This window comes from Pan paniscus, chromosome 3, assembly GCF_029289425.2.
Source record: "Pan paniscus chromosome 3, NHGRI_mPanPan1-v2.0_pri, whole genome shotgun sequence".
Lineage (NCBI taxonomy): Eukaryota > Metazoa > Chordata > Mammalia > Primates > Hominidae > Pan > Pan paniscus.
Window position 1 is genome coordinate 160,946,964 of NC_073252.2, and position 23,258 is coordinate 160,970,221.

The following is a 23,258-nucleotide window of genomic DNA, read 5'->3' on the forward strand; positions in this document are numbered from 1 at the left end:
GCTGATACAAACAGCTCTACAACTAACAGCTGGCAACAGCTAACATTTGAAAAATATTCAACCAATGGGAGCACAAACATAAAAAAATATTGCGGTCACATGCCACAGAAATCACTTAGCATTATTGATAGACAAAATGGAGAGCACTGGTTTGTTGGTTAGGTCAACTCCATACACCATAACTTTCTACACAATTTTTCAGGGACACGTGTTAGTTGTCTCTTCTACAAACTTAAAATTTATAAGCAAAATAAAGAGATAACACTCATTTTTTTTTCTCTTGAAAACTATTTTAAAGTTTTATTGAAGAGCAAGGCCCCTAAATACAATCCAAAGAGAATTTTACTTAACTGAAAAAAAATGTTATTAAGAAATGATAATAATATTAGTACTAATACTAAAATAGTAAGTACATTAAAGAATGTACATAATGGAAAAAACACTGAACTAGAATCAGAAAGTGCACATGGCTCAAATGTGCTCTTAATGGCTGATCATCTCATTTTTTACAAAAGATATGAATTCTACGTACAAAATCTGAAAATAAATTGTAGGCTTCAAAGATATTATTAGGAAAATAAATGAACTCTTTGCAAGACACACACAATATAACTGTAAGAAATTACATCACTGAGAATTATTCTTAAAATATAAACGTTAGGTAAGTGAAGAACAACATGCCAGTAAAGTACTTACTGTTTAAGTTTTTCTGTGAATATATATTGAGTGAAATCTTTCATTGATGGAGCAAAATACATAGTCTCCTTTATTTTAATACCTTTACTCTCAATGTGATCTGAAGAATTAAACCGTAACACATAAAATGGATGTGCAACAGGTCCAAATATCTCGAATATCTGTAATAGAAACATAAAGGCCTCTTTTAACATGTAAAATAACTATTTGAAAAGTCAGCAGTGTTTTATTTTAAAAATCCCACTGATAATTGCCAGAACAAGGTAATTTTGTCAGTGTTAGGGCAATAAAATAATTTTTTAGTTATATTTATGTCATTTTTACATATTCAGTCTTCATATATTGATTAAAATGCACTCGCTCATTCCAGATTTCCCTTCTATGAATGTGAAACAATAGTAACAAGTTTGTTCCTCACCAAATTCAAATCATTTTGATGGTACCAACTCGATGCAAATTATGATTTTTTTAAGTTATTGCTCATTTAACTTGTAAGGTACAAAGAAAAGGATTATAATTGGTAACTTTTGAGAAATAACATGCTGTATACATTTGGAATCATCAGATGGGAAATATAAAAGCAAGCTTCTGACTTCAATAGGAGTTAAATCACTTTTGCTGTTTCCATAGTGTTAGGAATTTTGTAAAATTACAGACTTTTTCTAATTTAACAACTAATAAAGTAGAAGTTATTTATGTTTAAAAAACACAAAGATGGTGCAGCCTTTAACATTTAACTAAAAGAACTGCTTTTAGCAGAACCACATATTTTACTTCTGAAAACGTTTTAAGAATAATGAAAGGAAACTTCTTGGTTTCAAATTGTATTTTCTTCTCAAAATACGTGAATTAAAAAATATATTTTCTGGCTGGGCGCGGTGGCTCATGCCTGTAATCCCAGCACTTTAGGAGGTGAGGCGGGCGGATCACCTGAGGTCAGGGGTTCAAGACCAGCCTGGCCAACATAGTGAAACTCCGTCTCTACTAAAAATACAAAAATTAGCCAGGTGTGGTGGCAGGCACCTGTAATCCCAGCCACTCAGGGGGCTGAGGCAAGAGAATCGCTTCAACCCAGGAGGCAGAGGTTGCAGTGAACCGAGATTGTGCCATCGCACTACAGCCTGGGGGACAAAAGCGAGATAATATATGTATATTATAGAGATAAGACCATGACCAATGCCAGTATAGATTTTTCCAGTCTTTTTTCTATAATACGTTATTTTTTTCTTTAAGACCATACTGTAGTTTTGTATACTGCCCCCTTTTAAAAACCTAAAGTTGTTCCATGTTATATTCTTTGTAAGTATAATTTTAGCAATCATAAAACACCCCTTTACAGACTCAGGACAACTTACTTAACTTCTTCCTTATTGTAGGACATTTAGGCAGCTTCCAATTTGTTCAACATAATACATGATGCCATGATAAACATCTTATATATAAATCTCTATACTTCAGACTTCCTAAAAATTGATTTGTAAGGAGTGGAGGTATTGAAGCTGAAAGTACGATAATTAACACTAAGGCATAAAAGTTTTAATGGAAATTACTAAATAGCTTTCTAAATAGCTTGGACCAATTTATACCAACTGCATTGAACATGGCTGTTTTATTACATCCTCAGTTCTTGATTTTTGATAGTAAATGCTCTTCACATTTTATGATTTTAGTACAGCACTGAATCTTTCATTAGTTTTCATTAAGGCGTAAAACAGCTCACCTATCAGGGCACCACCATTCTGAAGATATGTGTACTCTAAAAAGAAGTAGTGACATTAAAAACTATTAAAATGCCAATGTATTATGAAATAACACTAATAGCATCACAAATTTAAAGCTTTAAAAAAGTGTAAAAGCAAAAAACTTTAAGAAAATAGCAAGACGTCTGCTTTGAAAAGGTTTAGATAAATCCAGTAGACCTCGTCCAGTAAGAACTGTGAAGGACAGAAGAGGTGCACTCAGCACCACTCTTACTGGCCTACATGACATATATTATTGTAGTCTTACTTTCACTTAAAATTGTCTTAAAAACAATTCACAAGTTTAATTCTCTCACATATACGCAAACCCAATTCTTCATTTGGTCAGAGATTAAAAAATATCTTCTAAGTTTCCTGTGTATCCATTAATACAAGGTAAAATAATCATCGTTTGCAACCTGGTACACAGACTGTTTCCCAGGGATTTGTTTCCTAGATAGCATGAATCCATTTCGTAAGTGTGAAAAACAATTTCAGTGGAAAAATTCCTTGCCAACTTCAGGTCTGTGCAGTATGGTTTGAACTAAAATATAAGTGACATTCAAAATTCTTGGACAAAAGCAAAGCATAGTATTTTAGTTGACTGTTCCTAGGTTCTGAAGTGTTTATGAGCCACAACTATAATGAAATCATTATAAAGTTTTAAGTAAAACAACATCACAGGCAGTAGATAACAGGAAGCCATACAATAGACAGTATGTGGCATGAGCCAATACTAATAGGTATGTTACAGGAAAACTTGACCAAGTTCACATAAGCAATTTGGCTAATCCAGAGTAGAAAAGAGGAATTTAACAATATTTTAAATAACCATTAGCCTCTGAGTGTAGAGTTTAGATTGACTAACACCTGAGAGCTAAACTGTAAAGAGCAACTTAAGACACAGCAAGGCTCAGGCCGGCCCACTTCTCCTCATACAGCTCCATAGGAGGCACCCATATCCCTTCTTGGTCATTCCACCCAACTTAGTGGATTTTGGAACTTCCATACTACCTGATTCAAGATAAAAGCAAAGGAAGTAATAGACTGTAAGGAGAGTATAAGAAACTGAATTTGGAAAAGTAGCAGCTGAGACCTTTACTATGAGGTGGGCAAGCAGCTTTCTTTATATCTTTAAAACTAGTATATATTCTGTAGGTGTTCATATAAACATTTAATCCAACTGATGCTTTATACTTGCCCTGTCATTGAGAAGTGGTTTTCTAGGTATCCTTTCACTTGGCTCTAGGTGATAATACTCACCATTTTTTACTCAAAGTCATTATATTTTTGCTACAAGATCTCCAAGGATTCCTATCACACACAGAGGTTAACACACACTGTAACAACAACGTGGTACAGCTATAATGTAGGATCTGCTGGGAAAAATAACTGACAAGCAGAGAAGATATAGAGTGCATGCAGTTCCCCAAATTCCATCCCAGCGTAGGCTGGGCTTAAATGTTCTGTGTGCACCATGGCAAAAGTTTCAGCGGCGTAGAAGGCCTGTTTGAACCAGCAGGCTGGAGGTGCACAGACAATACTGCAAAAGGGAGAATGAGCTGTACTCTCCTCCCCCTCTCCACACACATACCATGTCACAAACTTATTAAGTTATCTAGAGGGGACTAGGTAACTCCCAGTTTTTCTATTATCTAGGAGGGGACTAGGTAAATCCTAGTTTCTCTAAGTAACAATAAATACATCAAGGAATCTCCAGGCCTAGGAACAATGCTGGCAGGCTGTGCCTGTGAAGGGCCAAGGTCTGCACGCTGCCACCTGGGAACAGCCTTCAAACAATGTCTCTCTAGGTGAGCAGCTTTGGGCTAAACTGCCAAAGGAGAAAGGAAATGAGGAAATGAACCTTTACAACTATTCAACATTGTCTTTTATCAATCACTTTGTGCTTTTTTCAATTCCCATCAACAAAAATGAAGAAAATACAGACGAATAGAGTATTCTAATCTATGAGTTAGGTAAACTGATCATTTCAATCACTGTGTGTATTACTGTATCATAAGTTACCTTGAAATATGTCATGAGAACTGAGGGGGTGGGGAACAACACTCCATCAATATAATACAGAGTCCTCTAGAAAATCATCATATCCTACCAAACAAGACAGTAATATAATCGTTTAAAAAGGAATCAGTAAAAATTTCCTACCCACTGATATATGAGAAGGAAACAGATTTCACTAGTTCATCAAGAGAACTAGCAATTCTTAGGATTAAAGGGCAAAGGTAGGAATAAAAATCTGAGACTGTCCTCCCTTAATCAGTGGGGAAGGCAAAGGGAGGTGGAAGGGAAATGAACCTGGGCTGTAAACTCATCCATTTCAGCTTTGTGACTTTTTAGCAAGGTTTCTCAAGTTTTAAAATAGAGGTAATTTTACTTCCTTGCAGGGTTTCAGTGAACTTAAAAAGATAACATAAATATCACTGTAGCTGATTACTATCGTGTTACTGAAGAAAAGAGGGAAAAGATGTTCGATGGCTTGCTACTGAAGGTAAAACTAATTTAGTATTTAGATAAGACATGCTAATAATCTAAAAGGTACTCAGTTTCATATTCTGGTTATTGGTTTGTTTAACAAATACTTTCTAATCTCTACTCCCACTACTATTTTGGGGAATCATTTCAAGGCACTTAGATTTATAATCAAGTATTTTTGAAAGACTTGTCACAAAGTCTTTCAAAAGCATTTATAAAGCATTCTATGTAAAATTTAGAAATAGATTTAATTTTTGCCAACAGGCTTATGCCATATAACTAAAGTTAGAGGTGTAAATGTTATATTTTATCTGACTCCTTTCAAAGCTAAATGACAGCTGAATATTAATATTAGTCACATTTACAGGTCTAGAAATTCAAATGTAGTGGGAAATACAAAAAAAAAGTCTGTTTAGAGGTTTTAATTTAGCAAAGTGTTGAGTATTTTCAGATTAAAATTGTCTAAGTTAGGTACTAAGAAAAAAAGACAACTGTCATGAAAATCACAAATAGCTCCTTTCTTATTTGTTTGTATTCAACTCAATACACATTTACTTGGCACAAATAATTTACAAAGAACTGTACTAGATACAATGGGGAATATCAAGGTGAATAAAACTGTCCCTATTGCCAGGAAATAAATACTTACTTAGTATTTACATTCTTGATTTTAGAATGTTTTATGTCTTCTGCCAACCAGTCAGAATTGCCTACTTGCTGAGTAAAGTGCACAGTTTTCTACATTAAGGTGGACATGCAGGGTTGTTCCATTAGAAAGATGTTAAAAGGGACCAAATCTTGTAGTAATTACTTGAATGCACATATTTGTAATTCCCCAGGATGTGCCTACAGTGACAATTCATTGCTGTCAGTGAAATATTTTTCCACTTGGAAAAGATTCCACACCGAGCTTCCACCTGAGGAAGTCAAAGTCTGAAAAGTCTGAGAGCCACTATTCAAAGGAGCTCACAAGACAAAAATGCTTAAGAGCTACTATACTATGGGAAGTCTTCTTCACTCAGCTGAGTATCTGGAGGGTAGGAAACGATGTGTTATGCATTACGTAGACTCACTGCCTAGCAAGTTATCTGACAAACACTAGGAAAGAATTCTATACATGTGTATTTAATAACTCATGTGGCAAAGAGTAATAAGCAGTATTAAACCAATTTACAGACAGATATGAAGTACTAAAGGAAATCAAGAATGTACTGAAATTAGAGAGCTCTAGATTGTCCATCAATTAAAATAAATAAACTCTTCTGAGAACTGATGGGGAAAGTCAGAAAAAAACAATAAATAAATAGAATAATTTGTAAGATTTGAAATGTTTTACAAACCTTTCCTGCTGCTTGTCGATCACTTTTAAAAATTACAGTCTCCTCATTAACTGGAGGTAGGTTAGTCATAGATTCAATTATTACTGAAAAATAAAATAGATTACTTCAAGATTTACTTATAAGAGAATGTAGAATTTTAATGAAAATCTAAGCTTTAATTCCAACATAATTTAAAAAAAAATTGAAGGTGGGATTATTACCTCATTAACCATTTTCTCTTCAGTAAACAAAGTCTACTTATTACCAAATAGCACTGGGAAATGTTTTATACCTATTTTTAATACAAAAAGCTACAATTCTAAGGGAAAAAAATTAAAATGCAAATCCCACAGAAAATCTGAATCATCCATTAAAGATTCAACAAATTCAAGCTATGTACATATTCTCAAGTAATTTTTACCAAAAATAGTGTAATCACGTTTAGTTGTAAAACTGTTTTAGAAGAAATTAGTCTTCTTTCTCACTCTTAAAAATTCTTTTCTACAAAGCACTGTTTAGTTACTGGTATATGAAAAAGTTAAATAAAAGGCTTCACAAAAGCATCTTCCTATGAACAGAAGAAGTAAAAGTGCTAGAGCTCACAGTAATTTTTATCATTACATGAAAATTCCTTCCTCAAAAAGCAAAAACATAATCTCCAAATCTCCAGTTCTTTTAAATGACACAAATGTTAAAGAACTGATCTACCATAACAAAGAGAAAACACACGCACACACAAACACACTCTCAATAAGTTTTTAGAACATCAGAGCCACAAGTAAGAACACTGTTACATTACATAGATAATACCATGTCAACTAAGGGAATAAAATATATTACCTCAGATTATCAAAATTAATTCAAACAATTTCTTTTGTATCTCAATTAATTTTAACAGTGGGTACTTCAGGCTGGGCACAGTGGCTCACGCCTGCAGCACTTTGGGAGGCTGACGAGGAAGGATGGCTTGAGCCCAGGAGTTTGAGACCAGCCTGGGCAACGTAGCAAGACCTCGTCTCTATTAAAAATCTGCAACAGTAGCATGTGCTGATTTTGACCCATTTACTCTTTATTCCCATTAGGTTGAGAATTTTTTTAGTCTATGTTAGTCAAAATAGTATTGCTAAAAAATGCAAAAATGACATGCATTATTCCATGTATGTCAGAGTTTACATTTATTTTTTTGAGGATCAACATTATGACCTAAAATTTTTCTGTATACATCAAGTCTAATAAATGTTTAAATCATACCACATAATCAAGAAATTAGTTGCCTGTTTGATTTATCTATATATATTATTAAATACCATAAGATAACTCTAAAACTAGTAAATGTAATGATTCCAGAATCACGGAAAGAATTTTAATTATTATTTTTGAAAAGAAGGTTCATTTTAATCTACATTTTTATTAATAAACTGAAAAAGTACAAAATTATGTAAGTATTAATTTTTAAAAATATCAATATAGACACTGTTAGAAAAAAGTCAAAAGAAAAAGGTCCTATTTCTACCACTGACTCACTATACAACTGGTCCTAAGAGCAACTGACTTGAATTTTTCTGTTTCCTTAGGTCCTGTGGAGGCTGGTGGGCAATCTAGGTCCTCTTCACAGTTCCAAAATCCTATTACTTTGTCAGTGCTGAGTTCTATTCTCCAGCATATCCTACTACGAGTTAATAGTACCTATATTAACAAGAATCTCACAGAACAAACTCACATGTTGGGGCTAAAGAAGTCTAAAATATTAAGTTCTCTTATAACTCAGCAACTTCATATTTCATGCCATTAATAACAGTATTAAATTACAAAACTTTCTCACATGTTTTTAAACAAAATCAAAGGTGGTGAGCAGAATGGCTCCCCAAGAGATATCCACACTCTAATACCTGAATCTGTAAATACATTACATTTTTAAGAGCCTTTGCAGATGTGATTGAAGTTAAGGACCACGAGATAGGGGAGATTATCCTGGATTATGCAGGTAAACTCAATCTAAAAAGTCTTTAAAAGCAGAGAACCTTTCCACATGTGGTTAGAGTGAGGTGAGATAATGGAAGAAGGCTCAGAGACAGACGTTACATTACTGGCCTTCAGGATGAAGAAAGAGAGCCCAAAGTCAAGGAATGTGGGCAGGCTCTAGAACCCAAAAAGAGCAAGGAAATAAGATTCTCCCCTAGTACCTACAGAAAATAACTCAGCCCTGTTAACACCTTTGATTTTAAGCCCACTGAGACCCACATGAGAACTGTATGATAAAATTGTGCTGCTGTAAGTCACTAAGTTTGCAGTAATTTGGTATAGCAACATTAGAAAAGTAATAAACCAAATCAAAGGAAATTCCGGAGGAAGTATGTCAGTAAAAGCAGACATTTAAATTTCTATATAGAAACTGTATTTATATATAATTTTAGTATATGAAAACTGAATTTTATCCCTTCAAACTTAATGACTATAAAATAAAGTGTTAATTACGTATGTCAAAGAAAATTTACTAGTCATAAAAGTCATTGATTCAATTATTAGTGTGTGTTTGGAAACAATTTTTATTAATAGAATTCTTAACATACCTAGTTGTTCAATAATACTTGAAACCATCCCAAGAGGCTTTAACTCAATATCTTCAGGCAGAATAATAGTGAGTTCTTCAACAGAAGGCAGTTCCTATAATTTAAAACAAAACAAAACAAAACATTAAACTTCCTCCAGCTTCAACAACTTAAAAAAAATAAATTTTCCATTTAAAGTGTTACACATCTCTGAAAATGCTTTAAGTGCTTAGAGCATCTCTTTAATGTTATCATTTTAGTGGCTGCAGACTTGTGATAGCACTTCTCTCCCTCCAACATTTCTCCACCTAAGTGACTCAACAGGTCTCAAGTATACACCCCAAATTCAGTTAGACTAAGAACACAGACATAAGTACTATTCTACATTCTTTCAGTCACACTTGAACAAGAGACTACCTACTTCCTGTAAAAAAGGCTATTATCAGGCAGAGACATTCCATTTGAAAAGAAATAATTCTACTGGTAACTATAATTTCTCCACATAAGTTCTTTTAGCTGTCTTGTTAAATTGGTTAGTTAATTAGTTTGACTGTGATTAAACAGAATACAGAAGCAGCAATCTTTTCTGGGACTGTGTCAAGAAGAGTTGAATGGCCTCTTCAGGAAAAAGGAAATGACACCTATCAGTGAAATATTGAAGTCCTGAAAAAAGAATATAGGCTTTAGCCTATAAAAACATGAAGGTGTTGCCTGATACCTTCTCTCTCTAGGTTAAAAAATAAGTTTCTTTACACCTAAAGATTTCTCTTTTCTTACCCACCTGCAAACTGCATCTCAGTTGCTATGGAAACTAGATATTGAAGTACAGATGAATCTGAAGAGAAATCTAAGAATAAATCTGACCTTAGCCTTTAGATTAAAAACACAGCTTTCTGTTCTTGACCCTTGCCAAATGATCTAACTCTCAGAAGGAAGCTTTTCCTCAAGATGGCTTGAAGTGCAAAGACCCTACCAATGGCATTTTAGCAGTTAAACTGGGAGAAGGATAACTTTTGGAGAAATGTTGGAAAAGGTGGGAAAACCTACATAACATGAAGTATACTGCAGATGAATGCATCTTGAGTAATCATATTACCCCTACGGAAACTTAAACTAGGTTCTTAAAATCATTCAACCAGAGTTGATAAGCAGACATCTAAAATACACTTTGTTTCTGGGATATGCTATTTTCTGATAAAGGATTACTTATGGAGAGCAACACTACGGGTCTCAACCAACTGATGCAGAAGGAAGTCAGCAACATGCCTTTGTATGGTTAGTCTGCCTGGTGTTAGAGGAAATTATTTTGTTTTATCCATCAGAATTCTTATGAGTACTTTCAAAGAGAGAATAACCACTTGCCCTTTCATCATATTAAACGTGGAAAGCCTTATCTTGGGAAGACCATGGTTTGAAAATGGTTCATGTGTGTATCAGAATGCAGAAGGGAGTTTAGTTGTTAGAACAAACTGTGACATTAAATAGCCTTTTTACAGAAGTTCTTAGCTAAAGCAATCTCAAACCTTGTTAAATATAAGACTGGATAACTATAATTTTGAGGGACTGCAGAGAAGAGGGCTTTAATGATATTTCAGAGGGCAATTGTGAGGGGAGTTTCACATTGACTCGGGTTCTGGGAGTGGCTCCTCTTGTAAGTTGCAAATATCATTTGCTAACCCAGAAGTACAGTGATAAAATCTGTCCCATCACCTAGACAAATTATAAGATCTAAAACAAAAATTTCAGTACTTTTGGATTGGGATAAAGCCTACCGGTTAAATATTCTCAAATAAACAAGTGCTATTTAACGAGCAGGAAAGGCCCCTGGTTTTGTATTTTCTATTATGAGAAATAAAGGCCCATGTAATATAATAGTTATGCTTTGATATAAATCTAAACTGATACTGTTTTGCTTTTGTTGTTTGTTTAAAGTATAAAAGTAAAACATGTTCCTATTTTTACAAAAGGAAAAACTCAAGCAGTTATGGAAGGATACAAAGTAAAAAGTGAAAATCCCCCTACTTTATTCCTTTCAACCACCCAGTGCCAAGCCCCATAGATAGCTAATGTTAACATGTATCTTTCAAATACCTTTACTATGCAGATATAAACTTTAATTCTAACTTCAAAATATTTTTTACTTAAATAAAATATCCATATTTTAATACAAGGTACCCTTTTTACTGATCATACCCTGCACATCTTTCTATAACAAACAAAAACATATATCTAATTTTATTTAAACACTTAGGATATTCCACTTTTATCAGTGGTACTATAATACACTAGCTGCCTGACACAACATATATCTGCCCTTTCAAAACTTTTGCCACTACACACAATGATACAACATTCTTTTACATATATCTTTGTGTAACCCCTGTGATAAATTATTTTAAGTGGTCCTGATAGACTAAAACACATGCATATTTAAAATTTTGACAGTTACTGCTAAATTTCTTCTTAAAAAGTCACATCAATTCACATTTCCACAATGTATAAGAGATTTCCCCACAACCTTGCCATTACTGATAAGTAAATTTTAAATCTTTGCCAGTCTTATGAATATAAAATAGTATCTTGCTTTAATTTGAATTTCTTCATTCATAAGGAAGAGTGAACATCCTTGCATGTATCCTGGCCATTTTTATGTGTGTTATGAATTGTTTCTTGTATAACTTTACATATTTTTTAAGGGCTTATCTTTTATTAATTTATAAAAAAAAAAACTTTGGATTTTCAAGGACATTTGTCTTTTATCAAATATGTAGCAAATATCCACTCCCTTACCCCACAGCATGTTTTTTAGCTAAAGAACTTAAACTAAACAATTTCAGTCGTTTAGTTAACCTTTAGCATTTTAATTTTTATGTAGTCAAGTATATATATATATATTTGGCTTTTGAAACTTGTGTCACATTTAGAAAGGTCCTCCCTATCCCCAAATCACTGAAAATTCACTACTGTTTTATTTCTCTGGTTTCTTTTTTTTAATATTTGTGTATTTGGTCCATTCACAATTTTATTCTTGTATAAAAGTGCAGCAGTGATTGGCTTTATCTTTATCCAAACTACTAGCCAGTTATCCTGACATGCTGTAGAACAATCCATCTTTTCTCTCACTGATTTGAAAAACAAACTTTAACATATACTAAGTACACTTATATATTTGGGTTTTTTACTGAATCTCCATTCAATTTCACTGATCTAGTTCAGTGTCAGTACTAAACTATTTTAACAACTGTGGTTTTCATAAAACATTTCAATATTTGAGATGACGGGCTAGTTCCTTTACCCAATCCATAAATATTTTTCCCCTTGGAATTTTTTTTAACTGTTCTCACATATTTATCTCACTACACTTCAGAACTATTTTGTCATATTAGTGTTATCAGTATTGATTGAGATCACATTTAATTACAGTTGTCTTCATAAAGGGTCCTATACAAATGCTTAGGCTTATTCCAAGCTATTTTATATATTACTTGCTATTATAAATTCCTATCTAATATATTTTATTGCTATTACAAATAGACCCTTTATAGGGTATTGCTTGAACATAAGAAAGCATCATGCTGAAATTTACTTTTAGTAATTTTCTTGTATATTTATTATACAACCATATTTTCAAAGAGTAAGTTGTCCTTCTTTTCAATATTAGTACAACATGGCTTTCATTTTTCAGATGATACTGGTTGACAATTCCAAATTCCAGAATCTCAAATATGAAACAACTGTGATGACAGTGGACATTGCTAATAGGAATGTTCCAAATCCTAAGCATAATGATGCATTTTTATCGGAATTTCTTTTTAATGGGTTAAGAAAGTATCCATCTATTCCAATTTTAATAAAATTTTTAAAATCAGAAATAAGTGTTGAGTTTCATCAAATATTCTTTTATCATTTTGAGATCATTGTAACGTAATTTCCTGTAAGTTAAGCAGTTCAGTCTACAGGGTCTGATGAAGTCCTGATGTTCTGCTCTAAAGAGTACTAGGAGACATCCAGTATGAGGAAGATAAGGGAAAATATATAAAGCCAGATTATTTGTAGTGAGTCAGGGTCTCACAATTTTGGTCAAAAACAGTGTCTGGCAGGCCCTCTTAGTTCCTGTTGCTGTTCCATGTTTCCAACCTATGTACTGGAAGAATGAAAAGTTTTGCCCACAAAGGTGAAGGTTCTCTGATTTTGCGTAGAACCAAACTTTGGGGAAAACAGACACAGACACTGTTATCTTAAGTCACCACCATATTTCCAATACCAGTTCAGTGATCCTAGTGAGAGGTGACAGCGTGCTGGCAGTCCTCACAGCCCTCGCTCACTCTCCGCGCCTCCTCTGCCTATGCTCCCACTTTGGCGGCACTTGAGGAGCCCTTCAGCCCACCGCTGCACTGTGGGAGCCCCTTTCTGGGTAGGCCAAGGCCAGAGCCGGCTCCCTCAGCTTGCAGAGAGGTGTGGAGGGAGAGGCGCGAGCGGAACCGGGGCTGCGCGCGGCGCTTGCAGGCCAGGTGGAGTTCCGGGTGGGCGTGGGCTTGGAGGGCCCCGCACTCAGAGCAGCCGGCCAGCCCTGCTGGCCCCTGGCAGTGAGGGGCTTAGCACCCGGGCCAGCAGCTGAGGAGGGTGTACTGGGTCCCCCAGCAGTGCCAGCCCACCAGCACTGCGCTCGATTTCTCGCCGAGCCTTAGCTGCCTTCCTGCGGGGCAGGGCTCGGGACCTGCAGCCCACCATGCCTGAGCCTTCCCCCGCCTCCGTGGGTTCCTGTGCAGCCCGAGCCTCCCGGACGAATACCACCCCCTGCTCCACGGCACGGAGTCCCATCGACCACCCAAGGGCTGAGGAGTACGAGCGCATGGCGCGGTACTGGCAGGCAGCTCCACCTGCAGCCCCGGTGTGGGATCCACTGGGTGAAGCCAGCTGGGCTCCTGAGTCTGGTGGGGATGTGGAGAGTCTTTATATCTAGCTCTGGGATTGTAAACACACCAATCAGCACCCTGTGTTTAACTCAAGGTTTGTGAGTGCACCAATCGACACTCTGTACCTAGCTGCTCTGGTGGGGCCTTGGAGAAACTTTATGTCTAGCTCAGGGATTGTAAACACACCAATCGGCACTCTGTATCTAGCTCAAGGTTTGTAAACACACCAATCAGCACCCTGTGTTTAGCTCAAGGTTTGTGAGTGCACCAATCGACACTCTGTATCTAGCTGCTCTGGTGTGGCCTTGGAGAACCTTTATGTCTAGCTCAGGGATTGTAAATACACCAATCAGCACTCTGTATCTAGCTCAAGGTTTGTAAACACACCAATCAGCACCCTGTGTTTAGCTCAAGGTTTGTGAATGCACCAATCGACACTCTGTCTCTAGCTGCTCTGGTGGGGCCTTGGAGAACTCGTGTGTCGAAACTCTGTATCTAACTAATCTGATGGGGACACGGAGAACCTTTGTATCTAGCTCTGGGATTGTAAACCCACCAATCAGCGCCCTGACAAAACAGGCCACTCAGCTCTACCAATCAGCAGGATGTGGGTGGGGCCAGATAAGAGAATAAAAGCAGGCTGCCCCAGCCAGCATTGGCAACTTGCTCAGGTCCCCTTCCACACTGTGGAAGCTTTGTTCTTTCGCTCTTTGCAATAAGTCTTGCTACTGCTCACTCTTTGGGTCCACACTGCTTTTATGAGTCGTAACACTCACCACGAAGATCTGCAGCTTCACTCCTGAAGCCGAGACCACGAGCCCACCGGGAGGAACGAACAACTCCAGACATGCTGCCTTAAGAGCTGTAACACTCACCGCGAAGGTCTGCAGCTTCACTCCTGAGCCAGCAAGACCACGAACCCACCAGAAGGAAGAAACTCCGAACACATCCGAACATCAGAAGCAACAAACTCCAGACGCACCACCTTAAGAGCTGTAACACTCACCGCGAGGGTCCACGGCTTCATTCTGGAAGTCAGTGAGACCAAGAACCCACCAATTCCGGACACACTAGTACTCTGTAATATAGGAACGTACAGTTTCCTGTGCCTTCCTAAAAAAAGGCCAGTGACGGCATTAAGTTGCCTCTTGATCGTAACAAATCTACCTATAAAAGTGATGCACATGAAGTCTCACCCCAAATACTCCACAAAACATAAAAGGTATATAAAAACTAAATAGTACATATTTTGTATATAAGAGGTAAGTGAAACCATCCTTGTACAATTCCAGGTTAAGAGCCTGTTATAGAGTCTGCCTTTGAAAGTACAGTTAAATGAAGCAGTATATATTAATTTTGAAAAAGGCACATATGTGGAGGTCTGAATTAAGGGAAAACAGATCTATTTGTTTCTTTTAAATGAGCATGCTAAGAGAGGAGGACAGGCCAGGCATGGTGGCTCACGCCTGTAATCCCAGCACTTTGGGAGGCCAAGGCAGGCGGATCCTGAGGTCAGGAGTCTTGAGACCAGCCTGGCCAACATGATGAAATCCCATCTCTACTAAAAATACAAAAATTAGCCGGGCATGGTGGCAGGCACCTGTAATCCCAGCTACTCAGGAGGCTGAGGCAGGAGAATCACTTGAACCTGGGAGATGGAGGTTGCAGTGAGCAGAGATCGCACCATTGCACTCCAGCCTGGGCGACAGAGCGAAAGACTCCATCTCAGGAAAAAAAACAAAAACAAAAACAAAAACAGAGAGAGCGAGAGAGGAGAACAAAGAGGAAAAATAACCCAAACGCCAACAGGAAGGCACCCAAGAGATGTGCTTTCCATGAAAATTTTTGGCAGGTTCAGAGAGAACTTTAGAAGGTTCGAAGGGGATAGATCTCTGAAAGGTACAAAAAGCGATTTCCTTTGGCAGCCATGTCAGACAAGGTAATATAAGATTTTTGTTTTGATGTATGAATGCCAAATGTCACCATCTCTTTCTCAACTAGCAAATTTAATCTACTGTATCACTATCAAGCCTAGTCATTCTTTATCAAACTATCCTGCTGCTTTGCTTTTTTCTAAACACATTGTTGTCCAATATTTCTGTATTTACTTAATGTCTATTTCTCTAACTATACAATAAATCCAACCATAACTAGGACCTTTTTAGTCCCAATCATAACGAGGACCCAGTCTTGCTCATTGCTATAGCACCCAAAAAGATGGCTAGCGCATAGTAGGTATTTAGTATTAATATATATCTATTAAATGAACTAACCTACCTCTTCAGTCCAAGCTTAGCAAAAATCTCAAAAGTCAGTCTTAGTCTGAGCAGAAATCAGGTAATGAAAATATAACCCGATATAGAATCCTCAAAGAATGAAAAAGACTTGAACCTAATCTTCTCAAAAATAAAATTTAAAAGCCAGGCTTCCAAGGAAGCTTAACTGCCTAGGATTGATGCATAGGTACCTCTGGGTTGCAGCAGCAAACATTATTACAATTATTAGATTAACACTTGGCTCCCTGAAAACACACCTGCTGCCCCTCCTAAGATAATGAATAAATCTCCTCAGATATAAAATCTCCTTTAAGGAAATAAAAATCCATCACTTTGCTTTTCCACGTTTCAGGGAAGGGTGTATATGTGTGACAGAGAAGAGAAACACAGACGCACTCCAATAAAGGGGAAAATACGGCCAGAAAACATACTGTGGGACATTACCATTTTGGCAGTGCACAGAAGATACAAAGAATTAGATGTAAAAGGCATACTAATAAACTAAAAAAATTGAAGGTAGAGGTGATAGGAAAGGCCTGGGATAGAAAGACCTTCTTCATCACACATAAGCAACAAGCAAGGGTACTAAAAATAAAAGACAAGGTGATTTAGTGCAGATTAGAAAGATTAAAGTATCTGCCTGGATACCAACAACCCCTGTTAAAAGAATGATGAGTAGATAGGAAAGACTTTTTGTTTTATTTACTCAATATTAGATACAAATTTAAATTTAATTAAAATTAAATAAAATTTAAAATTTGGTCTTCAGTCACACTAGCCACATTTCAAGTAAGACAGCACAATATGGACATCCCCAACACTGAAGAAAGCTCTATTACACAGCACTGCTTTACATTCTCACACATCAAAAAAGCCCTCCATTACAAAACATATTCCCAGGCATTAACAATGTCAATTTATTTCTGGCCATTAACACAGGTATAATTTTAAGACCACATTTTAACAGCATGCACCATATTACTAATGAAGTCTTAATGCTAACCTGAATACTCTACTTGGGAAATGAAGATTTGTGATAAATCTATATTTTAATTTCATTGTTTCCCAAAATTAAAATGCAACTAAAAACCTGTTCTGGATGTACATTATCTGCGATTAGAAATAACTATTTTATCATACAAATAAAATTATTGTAAATGTTTACTAACAAAAAATCAAAGAACAGCAAAAAGTTTTTCTGGACCCATTTATTCAATACTTCTACACATAACAAAGAGTAGGAAAGGAAAGGAAAACTATTTCATTCACATCATTAGCAAATGAAAAGCCTGCATGGAAATAAACATCCCCAAACACCACAGCATTTGGCAAATGAACTACTAAAATTCAACATACTAAAGAAGCTCCACCATTTATTTCCCACACACTACACAGTTCCAAGTCAAAAGCTTTATTGAGAGGCAATATAATCCAAGCAAATACAATTTTAAAAAGCTTACATTAGATGATACATTCATCCTTCACTTTGAGAAAATATGCTACATGATTATTCAGAAACCAAATAATGAGAAAGTCCAAACGACCAGATTCCAACGTTGCTATGCAGGTCTCCACAAATACTAAAAACACAGCAGTTTGGAATGTATCTATTACCAGTTCAGATCTGCTCCTCCCCACTAATATGACTTCAGACAAGTTTCTTTCTTTCTGGTTTCATTTTTCTTACCTACGAATAGTAAGGAAACTGAGCACAAGTTCTAAACAGTTACACGAATGGCTAACGACAATTTAAATGTCCAACTGCATGTAATCAAAAAGACAACACATTAATACAGAAATTATATACTAGATCCCAATAAAAAAATTACTGTGCTTCTGTGATAACAGATACTCGTAACGATGGCATTAAAGAAATGCAAGATCCTAACCACACTTCTGGAATATCCATGAAAGAGCAATTATTGTCTGTTTTGTAAGATTATTATATTTTAATTTTCTAACATCTGTATGGTCTACAAGGTTATTCAGTTAAGCAAAATATTCAAAAGAGTACCACATAACATTAAAAATCCATCCTATTAAAAATGAAGTTATAGACATACCAGTCAAAAAATGGGTGCCTAAAACTTTCAATGCAAAAATGGAAGAAGCTAATATGTCAAAAGTGGCCCTCTGAAAAGGTAACATTTATAATTTACAACACTGTTGACTCTTCAAGCATTTGTGAAGGCTTACTGAGCAAAAAAGAGTATCAGTAAATTGATGACTTTCTAAAGTAAAATTATATAAAGAACTTTCAGTAGGATTTTCACTCACAAATATGGAAAAAGGACAACAGAGGTTGGTGGGAGAAGGAATCAAACATTCCAAATGAAAACTAAACCTTTTTGGTGTCAGTTTGGGGACAATTGAGAAAAGTGAGGAAGGTGGGATGAAATTATCTAACCACTTTTCTCATATTACCCAACACAGGACATGCACGTGGCAGCCAATTACCTGATGCTATTAGGTGAGCCTTCACTTTTCAGATATGGTTGGAAAGTAGGATCCAATCCCTGGAGTACTGAGAGCCATGACTGAATTTTTTTTTTCTCTATAGCTGGTAAAACATATTGGAAAAAGAATGGATTAGGTCTGTACACTTTGTGTCAACTATGACTATACTTAACATGTATTCTAATTCATTAACTTCTTCAGGGGAAGTAATTTTACAAGTTTCCATGGAACTCAGCTATTTATCACCAGTAAGCATTAGTCCCCTCATTAATTACCCTATTGTGTATGACACTAAACTTAAGACTCAGACAAGTCAATTAAAAAATGAGGGTCAACATTTCTTTGAAGTGTCTTGATATTTTTCTTTTTTAAATGAATACATTATTATCCTGTTTTTCTCTAAAATTACTGTTAAGAGAAACAAAGTTCATAAGAATACTTTCAAAATTTAATTTGCTTAAATATAAAACTATAGTCCATCTCAACAAGAAACCTCCAACAATGAATATAACTTTAAGCCTATCTTTTATGTTAATTGAGTGCATATTTCATCAACTTTAAGACACTGATTTTATATATCACTAAGATAAAAAGACTGCCAAATAATTGTAAAATGCCACAGAGTATTAGCCTAAATTTTTCAGAAATCCTTATTACCTCCCCTTCCACTCAATCCTATCACTTCTTATGTGCAGTACACCATTAATCTGACATTCAACCATTAACTCTCTGGTGCTACTTTGCTTTCAGCTAAAGTGTATATGCTCACTCTCTAGTTCCATTGCTCTTTAACAGATATTTGTCTTTATCTTCTAAAGCAATCAGCAGAATTCACTTATTAGAAACTACTGAGGAATGGGGGAATCTAAACAATTGAATGTTTCTGTGTAATAATAATTATATATGTATATACGCAGGACATAAATGGATACTCTACTGAATAAAACAGTATTTATTTCATGTTTATGGAATCATTCATGCCTCATGTAAGCTTTATTGAAATATTCTGTAAGATAGAAAACTTTAATTAAAAAAACCCTGAGTATTATTTTTGAAGAACACTATTGAATATTAATGAAAAATGATCTTCTTTAAGTATATAAACCATTGCTTAAATAACAAGCACTTTGGGAAGAATGTTAATAAGTGCTATCAAAGTGTATTCTAAAATAGAATTTAATAGTTCCAAATATACATATGGTAATAAAAGCCTAAGTTAAAAGAGGCCTGCATTCAGGACAAAATTTATAAACCAACTTATGCCTAGAAAACAATATATTCAATTGATAATTACTAAGTGTAGACCAAGATGCAATACAATTTCATATATGATGGGAGATCAAACAGGCATGAAATATTCTACTGCAACTTCCAACCACTTGAGTGGTCCAGATATTTCCATACATTCACGTTAGGACATTTTAGAATGTGTCCACACTGCCACAATCAGGAGAATAGAGTGCACTCAACCTAACTACCAAACGTACTTATTTTATAAAATAAGCAGTCACCAAAGTATGACAGCTAAATTTCCCCCAAAATTGCCAATAAGCATTAATTTTTTTCTTGGTCACGCTACATTATATGCCTAAAGACACATTATTATCCCTACTGAAGTATTATCCATTTCTTATCTCCATAAACATTGTGCCAATAATTTTTAAATGTTATGTGAAGCCTTTCAGGTTTTCAGAAAACAATGGGCACTAATTTATAAAACTCATTTCTGATTAAGACTTTAAAAATTATAATCCCAAATATTTTTATGACCCTACATTTTTAATTACACTTGATACATTTGAATGAAGAGTTCAGAGCATCAACTGCTGATAAAATTGTTTAAAAAGAATCTCAATTTTCCAATTCATCAAAACACTAAATACATCCTATGTGGCTCAACGTAGTTCCAAAGCTGTAATATGTATGCTGCTTACAGTGACTGTGTAGGTTATATATAAACCTTCTGAGCATTAAAAAAGAATTTATGTTTAAAAGAATAATTTTATCTAGTTAAACTTATTAATTGTGACATTATGAAGAGAGCCACTTAAGACTCTCCTTTTTCATTGCCACTATAGCTCGCTAATTCCTCTTTTATTCTCTTCCCCCTTAATGTACCCTCACATTAAAAAAAAACAAAAACAAAAACAAAAAACTGGGTTATAACCACATCTTGGGATGGCAAGATTTGGTTATAAACTAATTTTAAAAATTATATCTTTCTAAGGTTTAAGAACAATCATAAAGTTATTTCACTGTAGTTCTCATATACCTAAAGATCTGCATTGTACATAGTTAGATCGCAGAGATCGAACAACCCACAATGGAAAGATTTAAAGGGATAGATCCAGAGAGGCGACATTCCTGCTTGAAGCACAGACTAAATGGAGGTAAAAATTAAGCTAAGCATGCCTGAGTGACAATAGGAAACTGCTAGAAAACTCTTTAGAAAGTGGTTGGACATAAAATTGGGTTAAACTGGGCTAAATGGGGCACGTCTATGTCCAGATCCCTGAAGATCCAGCACAAATTCTAAAATTGGTTTTAACTGTTTGGCACACTTTAATTTGTGTATACCTTTTGGCAGAAAAGTTCATTAATTTTCTTCAGAATTTCATTAGATAGTTAATAGACCACATAGAGCTTGAAGCTCCATCTAGCTAAGATACACAACCTCTGCTGCCTAAAAGTCTAAGTGACATATCAAGAGGCCTGAACAAAATGGCACATACCACACAAGCTAGGAATAGTTGTGGAGAGGAGATGCTTCCCAGAAAGAATGGACTGTCATTTTCCAAAAAAAAAAAATCTAAGCTAAATAACAGAATTGTCCCAAAAGTAAGCAAGGAAATACAACACTAATTAGCCAGTTCATGGGACACTGAAAGCAAAAGATGCCATTTTTAGAGCCAGAGATACTGAAATCCATGTATAAGCTAGAATTAAAAAGATAAATCTGTCCAGGCACGGTGGCTCACGCCTGTAATCCCAGCACTTTGGGAGGCCGAGGTGGGTGGATCACCTGAGGTAAGAAATTCGAGACAAGCCTGGCCAACATGGCAAAACCCTGTCTCTACTAAAAATAAAAAAATTAGCAAGGCGTGGTGGTGGGCGCTTGTAATTCCAGTTACTTGGGAGGCTGAGGCAGAAGAATAGCTTGAGCCCAGGAGGTGGGGGTTACAGTGAGTCGAGATCGGCCACTGGGCTCCGGCCTGGGCGACAAGAGCGAAACTCTGTCCCCCCTCACCAAAAAAAAAAAAAAAAAAACCAAAAAACAAATCTATAGATAAACAGAGGAAGCCAACCAATAATGAAAGAATAAAATGACAGAGAACTGTGAGACTATCCAGAGGCATGTAAAAGAAACAGTGTGACTAGCCTTCATAGCTGCCTTAGTTCCCAGCTGCTTTCGAATAAACTTCCATTTCTCCTGAGGTAATATGAGTCTCTGCTCCTCCTAACAATGAGTCCAACATAAGTCGTACATGATATCACTTCCAAGTATTTCCCTTTCCCTCTAGTGAGTATGATCCATTATTACTGTCTGCCCAGCATCCCCTTTTGGAATGGATATAAGCTCCCTTTCCTGTGAAAGATAAACCATTCCATGTGGTTTATACAGGGCTGATATTACACCCAACATCCCACCCTCCTCACAATACATACACATTCACACTCCCTTTCTGTCAACTGGCTGTTACGCACTCCCACCCTCTCGCACTAGCCCATGTGCTCTTTCAAGTGTTCATTTTCCTACACATGCTCTCCTCACTCTCTCCTACACACTCGCCTACACAAACAGGAGTGACTATGTGACTCACAGCCAAGCAATCTGAATACCCATTCCACTAGCCTCAATGATCTGTTCAAGGCTGTGTAACAGACCATAGGCCAGCAAAAGTCAACTCCAAGACTTTCATGCAAGAGTCTATCAGTGGTAAAACTGCCAGCCCTGAGAAACGGACAAAGAGGCAGACTCCTAAACACACTACATACCTGTAACTATACACTATCCTTAGTACTCAGGACAAAGTCATTCTTTTCCCCCAAACTTAAAGATTTGAAATCCCGAAGAAGTCCTTATATCTTCTTTCAGACCTGTAAGCCAGAGATTTAGGGCAGACTGGGAAACTCATCAATTCCTCTACCTATCTCTAGCAGCACAGTGGTCTGAAGGACTTCTAATAAGTTTCCCAAATAAAGACTGTAATTGCCTCTTCCATCATTCCCAAAGATCCATTGAAATGGTCACAGAGAGGAACAGACCAACCCATCATTCCAAGTTTGAAAATCTAATAACATTCAAATGGAATTTTGTGTTTTGAGGCAAACATACACTTACACAATTCAATAGCATTTTTAGCAATTAAATTTATTTGTCTCCACTTTATTTACTGTCTGTGTCTCTCCATTAGACACTATGAGAGCAGAAACTGGACTGGTCTTGTTTACAGCACCTGGCAAATGGCAGGTGTGCTATAATAATTTCTTAAAGAATTAATAAATATAAAATGCCTATTCACACACTCATTCTATAATCATGTATTACTTTGGCCTGAGAACCCATTATCTGTAAAGCACTCCACTGGGGACTATGGGAATTACAAGGATCACATATGAACTCAGTCCTCAAAGAACTTGTTCTTGGACTCCTTGTGGCCACAAATCCTTTTTGATCTTCTGATGAAAACAGGGCCATTCTGTTCAGAAAAATACCTAAACAAATATGCTAAGACTTTGCATTAAATTGGAAGAAATTCCCAAGGTAAGAATTGCAAATCTAGTAAGACAATGATATGTATGCATTTACAGA

The 23,258-nt window shown here is 36.0% G+C and overlaps 1 protein-coding gene across 2 annotated transcripts in view; it reads right to left on the reverse strand.

Moving 5' to 3' along the window:
- NAF1 (nuclear assembly factor 1 ribonucleoprotein) overlaps positions 1-23,258 on the reverse strand; it is a 43,038-nt gene that overhangs the window by 12,695 nt on the left and 7,085 nt on the right. For both annotated transcript variants that reach the window (XM_008976132.6, XM_003822530.5), the window contains exons 3-5: positions 8,818-8,911; positions 6,269-6,351; positions 697-857 (exon numbers count right to left, since the gene is read on the reverse strand). In XM_008976132.6, the coding sequence (XP_008974380.1) occupies positions 697-857; positions 6,269-6,351; positions 8,818-8,911 (338 nt within the window). The remainder of the gene's footprint in view (positions 1-696; positions 858-6,268; positions 6,352-8,817; positions 8,912-23,258) is intronic.